At 43.5% G+C, this 10,225-nt stretch overlaps 1 protein-coding gene across 1 annotated transcript in view; it reads left to right on the top strand.

Moving 5' to 3' along the window:
- LOC307026587 (activin receptor type-2B-like) overlaps positions 1 to 10,225 on the top strand; it is a 30,446-nt gene that overhangs the window by 2,710 nt on the left and 17,511 nt on the right. Inside the window, exons 2-3 of the mRNA XM_079662107.1 lie at positions 4,613 to 4,820; positions 9,623 to 9,720. Coding sequence (XP_079518233.1) covers positions 4,613 to 4,820; positions 9,623 to 9,720 — 306 coding nt within the window. The remainder of the gene's footprint in view (positions 1 to 4,612; positions 4,821 to 9,622; positions 9,721 to 10,225) is intronic.

Below are 10,225 nucleotides of genomic sequence, written 5' to 3'. Positions count from 1 at the left end.
AGACACACTGACACACACTGACACACACTGAGACACACTGACACACACTGAGACACACTGACACACACTGAGACACACTGAGACACACTGAGACACACTGAGACACACTGACACACACTGAGACACACTGACACACACTGAGACACACTGAGACACACTGAGACACACTGAGACACACTGAGACACACTGAGACACACTGAGACACACTGACACACACTGAGACACACTGACACACACTGAGACACACTGAGACACACTGAGACACAACACAAATACACAAAGCTCTGAATGCAGCACTTATTGAGATTTATATAGGATTCTGGTTAGAGCTGCACAAAGACAAAATGGATGTCATATTATATAGAGGAGACGTTGTAATATTTTGGGGGGAAAAGTCGAGGAATTTAGTAAAAGAAGGTTCTATTTTTACAAATAATTTGTGTGGTGTTTGAGATCGGTCTTCAGCGTGGTTTATCTCAGCTTCCCTGTCATCCTTCAGCTTGTTGGCGTGCAGAAACAAGGGTGTGTGTGTGTGTGTGTGTGTGTGTGTGTGTGTGTGTGTGTGTGTGTGTGTGTGTGTGTGTGTGTGTGTGTGTGTGTGTGTGTGTGTGTGTGTGTGCAGATGTTTGCAGCTGTTTCTCAGATTCCTACCCGGTGACGCCGTGGGAACGTGTTGACGGTTCTCTCGGGAAAACACGACAGGTGGAGGCGCTTTAACGAGGAATCTGCAGAGAGAGATAAAGTCAGGAAATCTAGAGTCCGATGAAGACTCAGAGCTCGAAAGGCTTTTATTTTGAAAAGTGTGTTTTCAGCGGAGTGTTTTTACTAACTCTAGAAAATGTCCTTTTCTGTCAGCAATGTTTATTCTGCAGTTTGGAAACTCAAGAAAACTCAAGAATATTTATGCTTTATACCGACTGCACGTATTTATTTTTTAGCGTAAGACCTTCAACACAAGTTATTATCTCAGAGTAAAGTTCTATAGATTTGAAAGAAAATAATTGAGCAACAATTGAGAGACTTAGGGGGGTGTGTGTGTGTGTGTGTGTGTGTGTGTGTGTGTGTGTGTGTGTGTGTGTGTGTGTGTGTGTGTGTGTTTCTATGTGTGTGAATATGACAAAGGCATTAATGATATGAATGAGTGTGTGAAGAGTTCCCATGGCTTTGCATCACATATGTTGCCCTCTGATCTCTGTAACATATGCACAATCACACACACACACTCACACACACACACACACACACACACACACACACACACACACACACACACACACACACACACACACACACACACACACACACACACACACACACACACATACACACACACACACACACACACACACACACACACACACACACACACACGTCCATCCGTTCTGCCAGATGTGTGTGTGTGACCCCTGCCCTTAGTGTCTGGAGTCCACAAAGACTCTTAATATTCTATGTGTTCATTTTGCATGATAAAGTCACACACACACACACACACACATACACACACACACACACACACACACACACACACACACACACACACACACACACACACACACATTTTAATGTGATGTGATTATGTGTCTGGATATTTTGAATTGCTTTTCAAAACAAAAGCTCCAGCTGTCTTAGTGTCCTTATGAAAGTGTGTGTGTTGATTTGCATGTTAACATGTGGGCGGGGTCAGAGGTCGTGAGAACCCTCGGACTCTGAGACGTTTTAAAATAATCTGAGTTATTTAAATCAGCTTTATTAATAAGAGGGGGGATTTATTTAAAGGACGGACACAGAGAATGTGGATGTGTACAGAAATAAACAACAACAAAGTAAAATGACAGAAAATAATTTTTAGAACGAAAAGAGTCAAACATTAAAGATGGGATAAGATGGAAAGAGAGTGTGTGTGTGTGTGTGTCTCCTCTTCTCTCTGTAGCTCATTTATCAACTTTATAATTGAAGAATAAAGTCGGACTAAATGTCAGGTGACACACACAAATACACACACACACACACACACACACACACACACACACACACACACACACACACACACACACACACACACACACTGACAGCTGGCCCATCCCATTAGCTCACAGATCACCATGGTGACCGGAGAAGACCTGCAGCATACTGATGAGTCCAGCAGCCTCACACCCACACACCCACCCACCCACCCACACACACACACACACACACACACACACACACACACACACACACACACACACACACACACACACACACACACACACAATGTGTAAACAATTTCAAAATAGAGCATATCAACATACACCAGGGGTGGCCAACCTGCGGCTCTCGAGCCGCATGCGGCTCTTTGCCTAGTTTCATGCGGCTCTTCAGTTCATATCGAATTGTATATGTGTGAGTTTGGGGGAGAGACACTGACTCCTTACTAGTGTTGCACGGTGTACCGATACTTGAAAGGTATACCGCGATACCCTGCCGTTAAAAACGTTACGATTCCTCCGTTTCATTAGTATGGTACTTTAAGAATGACGGGGGAAAGTACTCCGGTGAGAAAGCGCTGGTTTAATAAGAGCCGTGTGTGTTCAGCGCTCTGCTTCCAATCCCTGCACTGCAGCCGTGCCTACAGTCCCTCCCCTCTCAAGCACGCTCTAAGTGCCTCCCCTCTCTCGTGCACGCGCTAGCTGCCAGAGCATGTGAGGAAACGAGAAGCATGGCTGCAAATGGGAGTGCATCTGCCGCTGCGCCTCGACTTGTTGAAAAAAAAGACGCCAGAAGCGAAATTTTGATGTATTTTAGCTATATCTCTGACAGTGAGGGCAAGCCTACGGACACCACGAGGCCTGTCTGTAAGAAAGTATTAATTTTATTTAATACGAATTCTTGTAATTTATTTTATTTATTGTTCTCATTGTTTAAAAGTTTGTGTTATGGTTCTGGTGTGAAATAAAGCACAATAATTACATTTAAGACTGTTTCCCTTTTTTTAAGAAAAGTATCGAAAAAGAATCGGAATCGCAATTCTTGACTTGGTATCGAAACCAAAATGTTGGTATCGTGACAACACTTCTCCTGACAGTTAAACCTGATATTTAGTAGGTCTGTTAAGTATTGAATGCTGATAATTCTTCCGTAATTTGGCCGGTCAAAGTTGTTTGGGCTCGGATAAAATCGCTCCGTTACTTTCATCCCGTGTTACTTTCGTCCCGCGTTACTTTCGTCCTGTGTTGCTTTCGTCCCGGCTCTACGTGTGTATGTGTGGTGTCAGTATGAGAGGATGACAGCGCGTCTAATTTTGATGTGGCCCAAGAGCCAATCACAATAATACCTGCAATGCAGTGAACCAATCACCTTTGAGGGGGGGAAAACCTATCGTTGATTAAACACTATCCAGTGTTTCCCCTACCATTGTCTTGGAGGGGCGCTGCGCCCCGCCAACGGAGCCCCGCGCCCCCCCCTGAAATTCAAGGTGTTTAAAAAACATATATAATTATTTTTTTAATATATATATATATAGCACCAAATTGCAAATAATCTATAACTACTGTCACTTTTCACATTGAACATGTGCTCTTTTTTAAAATAAACTAAACGCTTTCATTTGAAGTTGTGAGTTTAGTGTTTTTGACCCTAAGAAACACTGATGCATTAATCAATAACAATAATCCACAGCTCCTCTCTCTACTCCAGAGGATTTAAAAATATATATCCAGGCATCAGTGACATGGTTGAAATCTTGTCTCCAGAAAACAAAAAAATGAAACAAGCGGTCAGTGACTGTGTGTTTGATGTGGCTCTTTGCAGAAACATAGAACAAATGTGGCTCTTAACCTCTGACTGGTTGGCCACCCCTGACATGCACTCTCGCAAAACAACAAAAGAATGGATCAAAAAGAACTAACATTGATTCAAAGTGACCCATACTATAAATGACTAAAGCTAGATGCAAAATGTACAGTCAGAAACACAAGATCCCACATGACACACATGCGACCGTAAGGAGGCGACCGTAAGGAGGCGAGCATAAGGAGGCGAGCATAAGGAGGCGAGCATAAGGAGGCGACCGTAAGGAGGCGTTCAAAGACTTGCAATAAGATGGAAATGTTACCAATGACTGTGTAGAAACGCCCTATAGAGCAACCTGCTGTTTACAGTCTTCTTAAGGTGACAGTGTGTGTGTTCATTAAATGTGTGTGTGTGTGTGTGTGTGTGTGTGTGTGTGTGTGTGTGTGTGTGTGTGTGTGTGTGTGTGTGTGTGTGTGTGTGTGTGTGTGTGTGTGTGTGTGTGTGTGTGTGCGTGCGTGCGTGCGTGCGTGTGTGTGTGTGTGTGTGTGTGTGCATTGATTCTCCTTAAAGCACTGCTGATGGAGAAAAACAAACACACACTCTGATTTCACTCCTACAATACATTTCTTTCCCCATTCTTCCTTTAATTTAACGCCACATAGCTTTCTTTAAATAAGGTGATCTGTGTGTGTGCGTGTGTGTGCGTGTGCGTGTGCGTGTGTGTGTGTGTGCGTGTGTGTTCTACTTTCTCCAGCACATTTCACCTGGACAGCCAGAGTAGGAGCAGAAGTACCCTCCTACCTCAGTTAAATGTGTGTGTGTGTGTGTGTGTGTGTGCAGGCGTGACCCCGGGGCAGACGGACTCCACGGAGTGTGTGTTCTACAACGTGAACTTCGAGCTGGAGAAGACGAACCTCAGCGGGACGGAGCGCTGTGAGGGCGAACAGGACAAGCGCTCGCACTGCTACGCCTCGTGGAGGAACAGCTCGGGGAACATCGAGCTGGTGAAGAAGGGCTGCTGGCTGGACGACTTCAACTGCTACGACAAGTAAACACACACACACACACACACACACACACACACACACACACACACACACACACACACACACACACACACACACACACACACACACACACACACACACAGATGCTAAAGGACCACAAAGAGACTTGAAACAAGATGTAAAATGAGACGAAGAGGAATTACTCAAAATAGATGCAAATATGTGCAAAACAGCTTTAAATAGATAAAAGAAACACTAGAAAGAGACCCAAATGAAAACATAGAAACTACAAATGTCTGAAAACAAATGCTATGACAAGAAATTAATGAAAAAATTAGGGCTGTCAAACGATTACAATTTTTAATCAGATTAATCACAGTTTAAAAATTAATGAATCAGATTAATCACCATTCGAACTATGTCCAAAATATGCCATTTCTTTATGTATATTGTTGTGGGAATGGAAAGATAAATGAAAGAAGGAGGACATATCCATTTAACATAAAGCATGTATGTTTATCATAACATTGTTCTGTGTGTCAAAATGAAAGACAGCCCACACACCTATCAATCATCAAACCGTGGGGTCTTAATTCATGTGTTGATTTCTATCAACGGAGGAGTACTTCAGGAAAGTCGACGGGGGGGCGGGGCTAGTGGTGTACTTCGTGACCACAGAGCGTGAACGTTGGGATCAGCTGTTTTAGCGCAGTTCTCCAGTGAAGGGGGGGAGTCTCCCTCCGCAGCCGGTTGGCGTAGTTTTGGCACAATTCCGTCGTACAGACTGACGTTAACAGTTGCCCTGTCTGTGCACACGGAGACCGACTCTGTCGTCCGGTGATCTAACCGCCTTCTGAAAAAGCCTCACAAGTACGTCGGTACGCAAATGCGCTTTGTGACACAAGTGACGGTACGCATTTCAGATTACGCACATAACCTGCGTACCAGTTATGTGCACCCCTGTACTACAGCAAAAGTATTCTCAGTCGGGACTTCCTGCAACAACACCACGACGTTATCTTGATTCTGATTGGCCAGAAGACTTTATCAAAGATGTTCTATTGAGAAGACGATCACTACGTGACAAAAGTTTTCAAAACCGTTTCTGGTCTTCAGTATTTCCAGACAAGTGGCTACTGAAATCAATCTTACTAACTGCTGTCTGTGTGATTTACTCCGCGCGAGTTGGCGGACTTTATTTTGCTTACTTTAAAATCATTGTTCATGGTGGGGCAAAGACATTTCTTGGTATGGCTGTAGCCTACCCCAGCCATACCCTGGCGCTGCCACTGGTGGGATGTATGGGGCGGGCCATTCTGCACATGCGTTGAATGCGTTAAATATTTTTAACGCAATTAATTCAAAAAATTAATTACCGCCGTTAACGCGATAATTTTGAGCAAAACTATTTCAAATTCACTCAAAATGACCCAATTACCTCTTTCAAACGTGGCTATGTCTTAATGTGGATGCAAAATGTCTAAGAAAAGGAATGGAACAAAAAGACTGTAAACAGATGGAAACTGACTCTGAATGAATGAAGTTGCAACATTTCTAAATATAGAATGACAGAAAAGTAGTGCCATGTGATTACAAATATGCAAAACAACCAAAGATATATCCGAAAAGACAAACATTGATGCAAAAAGACTGAAAATAGGCAGAAATAACTGGTTCCTCTCAGAACCAGAAACGGTTTATTGCCAGGTGGGTTCACACATACGAGGGATTCGACTTGACGTCAAGAAATATAAAACAAGAAATCTTTAAGGACACTGTAATAAAATATAGTTAAATAGCAATAAAATAAAGCAGTAATTTACAGCGAAATAGAATGTAATGAATTATAGAATATAGAATATGAAATATGTGCAGTAAGCAGTATTTGAGCATTGTGTGCATTAATGTAATGCATAAAGAGACTACGTTGTGGCTGAGGTAAGTGTCAGTGGGGGGCCGGGCCTTGTTTGAAGGTCCCATGTCCTGCTTCTCCGGTTCTTACCCGTCCCCTTGTGTTCTGTAGCCTCTGCATTTAAACGGTCTGCAGAGTCACTAACTCTCAAAGTAGGGCTGGGCGATTTTTTTCGGTTTTAACGATTAATTTGCATTTTTACTTTCCTACGGTTTCTGAAATGGCTGAACCGAAAAATCGCGATTTAAAAACATTTAAAAACTTGCAGGTTTTTTTTTTTACTACATTTATGCTTAACCTTGCCTGAAAATTACAATTAAAAATGTTAATGCAGGATTTGATGTTTTACAAGACATAAGGAATTCAGAGCCGTTTTGAGCTCTGTTCTTAAAAAATGCTTTTTTTTTAACGTCATACGTCAAACGCGTCATATTACGTCACATGGGGGAGCAACTTTCTCGGACTCGTTCTCTGCCCAATCCACGGTAGTAGTTTGTAGTTGGTTTGAGCGGTTGTGATTTAGTGAGCTGGTATTTTTTCGGTAATTTTACATTTGTAATCATGGTGAGCTTGAGTTTGTGCAGGTTGCACAAACTCAAGCCTGTCAGGACATCGAGTCCACAGTTTCCCTCACGGGAAAAGGACCGGAGCTAGCGTTGGTTCCTGGGTGCGTTGTGCATCCACCTCCCTGCAGCACATACTCTCCACAGCTTTATCAGGAAACCGTATTACATCTCTCTCTCCCCCCCCCCCCTTCACTGCTCTCTCTCTCTCTCCCCCCTTCGCTGCTCTCTCTCTCTCCCCCCTTCGCTGCTCTCTCTCTCTCTCCCCTCCGGTACACGGCACCGTAAGACGTAGTGTGGAGTTGCATTAGGTAACGCTGTGGTGGCTGTACTGCTCCAGCCGTCTCCTTTGTGTTTGTTTTTTTCCCCCTGTCTGTGCTGTTTGTGTGTGCGTGGTGGCTGTCACTCCTGGCTCCCGGCTCAACCTCTACTCACCTGCTGCAATCAGCTGTGCACCCTCCCCGACTACACACCTGCTTTCCATCAAGCCATTTACAACGGCATATCAACGGAGGCTCCACAACCTTTCTCCGCCAGATCGTCAAGTATCAGCCGTATCTCTCTCTCCCCTCCGGTACACAGCACCGTAGTGTGGAGTTGCATTAGGTAACGCGAGATACGGCTGATACTTGCGCATTAGTTTCCAGATCTCCACTGGTTCTCCTCACACCACAGCTCCATTTCTCTCCGATGGCCGTATTTTTTCTAACCCTTGGCTGCTCCTAGTCTCTTGGACGCCTAGCAGGCTCATAATTATAATCATATGCATTCGAATATATATTTTCAACCTCTTCTGTGTCGAAACTAGCATTGCGATTCATGTTTATTCATACGTTAGACCGGCCGCTCTCCCCCTTGTTTCCCCCGTGTTACGTCACACGCGGGAGGTCACGTGCGGAGGCTTTTTTATGCGGAAATGAAAATGTCTTACTCAAACGACGCCAGATGTCACTGTAGTGGATATTTCTGTATATTTTTGGGAAAATCTAGTGTATTCATCATTTTCCTACACATTTATTCACTGGTGTCTCTAACCTGCAAGTTGCTCTTTAAGGGACTCCATAGTAGCTTACTCTCTTACTTTCCAGAATGCGCCAATATGGTCTAGCTGTGGCCGCGGACAGTACACAACACTACACGACACGCCCACCGAAACGACACTACGGTGGCTGAGAAGGGTCTAGCTGCGGCCTCGGACAGTGGAGGTTGAACCAAGAGCCCAGGAAGTCCGCCGGTGTCTGATGAGAATATTCGTTGTGGCCAAACGGCGGTACTACACTTCCTTTAGGTTGCTGGGCCCGGAAACACTTTTTCCCATTGACTTACATTGGGAAAGAGTGGTCTGTAAATCGTTGGATAATTTTTTTTTAACTAAATAAACCACCCAGTATGAACGTTTGTGTGTATAGCCCTTATTAAAAACATTCGTTCCTCAAGTTGTAAAATGTGCTAATAACGTTATTCTGAGAGTTTTTTCCCTCTGCATTATGAACGCGCATCTAACCCACGTGACCGCGCTGCCCGGCACGTTCATGTTACGTGTTCAGTACTACATGAGTTTCTCTTTACCCATGGATGCACGATAACAACGGACCATATCGCCTTACTGCCAGCCCACGGAGCTGTAATAATGGATATATTGCAGTAATTCATCATTCGTAAAATATTATACTACATGGGCTGTATGATGTAAATCTCGTCGATTCGCTTTTAACGGTAGTGCCTCTCAGCCACCGTAGTGTTGTGTCAGGTGGGCGTGTCGTGTAGTGTCGTGTAGTGTTGTGTACTGTCCGCGGCCGCAGCTAGACCCTTCTCGAACGCGCACAAAACTCAGCCACATTGCCTGTGACTACCCGATCTGCAGCTCTGCCTGATATTATTTGTTGTATTTCATTTTACAAGTTTCAGGGATGGCCTACAAGAGATTTTTTTTTCAGTTTGATTTAAAAAAAATCTTCGCACATTAATGACAGCCAAGTGGTGCTGTTTTTATTTTATTTTTTTTATTCTTGAACAACTGATTTGTTCACATAGGCCTAGACTACTTGGTAATTTCATTTATTTGTATTGTGTTAATAAAGAAAATATGTATTTAAATTTTGCCTTGGTCTGGTTTGTTTAGAAAAAAACAGAAAAAAACAGAAAAAAAATCGAGGTTTAAATCGAAAATTGTCCATTAGTTAGAAAAAAATCGAGATTTTATTTTTAGGCCAAATCGCCCAGCCCTACCTCAAAGTACACCCTGTAGTGAGTAACACTCTAACACAGAGAAGTCCTGTCAGTGCTGCCCCAGAACGCCTCGTTGGACATTTCTCTTTTTCTTCCTGGATAAATTATTCCTGATGTTTTGTGTCTCTGTGTCTCTCAGGCAGGACTGTGTGGCGACAGAAGAAAGTCCTCAGGTGTTTTTCTGCTGCTGTGAAGGAGATTTCTGCAACGAGATGTTCAAACACCTGCCGGGACCCCGTGAGTTTATCACCTTTTAACCTACTTTAAAGATTCCTTGATGTTCAGGTGTATATCGGTATGTAGTGTCTCTACTTTAAAGAGTCCTCTCTGGCTGATGTTCAGGTGTATATCGGTATGTAGTGTCTCTACTTTAAAGAGTCCTCTCCTGCTGATGTTCAGGTGTATATCAGTATGTAGTGTCTCTACTTTAAAGAGTCCTCTTCTGCTGATGTTCAGGTGTATATCAGTATGTAGTGCCTCTACTTTAAAGAGTCCTCTCCTGCTGATGTTCAGGTGTATATCAGTATGTAGTGTCTCTACTTTAAAGAGTCCTCTCCTGCTGATGTTCAGGTGTATATCAGTATGTAGTGTCTCTACTTTAAAGAGTCCTCTCCTGCTGATGTTCAGGTGTATATCAGTATGTAGTGTCTCTACTTTAAAGAGTCCTCTCCTGCTGATGTTCAGGTGTATATCAGTATGTAGTGTCTCTACTTTAAAGAGTCCTCTTCTGCTGATGTTCAGG

The sequence above is a fragment of the Notothenia rossii genome, assembly GCF_949606895.1.
Source record: "Notothenia rossii genome assembly, chromosome: 12".
Lineage (NCBI taxonomy): Eukaryota > Metazoa > Chordata > Actinopteri > Perciformes > Nototheniidae > Notothenia > Notothenia rossii.
The sequence above is the reverse complement of the archived record's forward strand: the minus strand, read 5'-3'. Positions and strand labels throughout refer to the sequence as shown.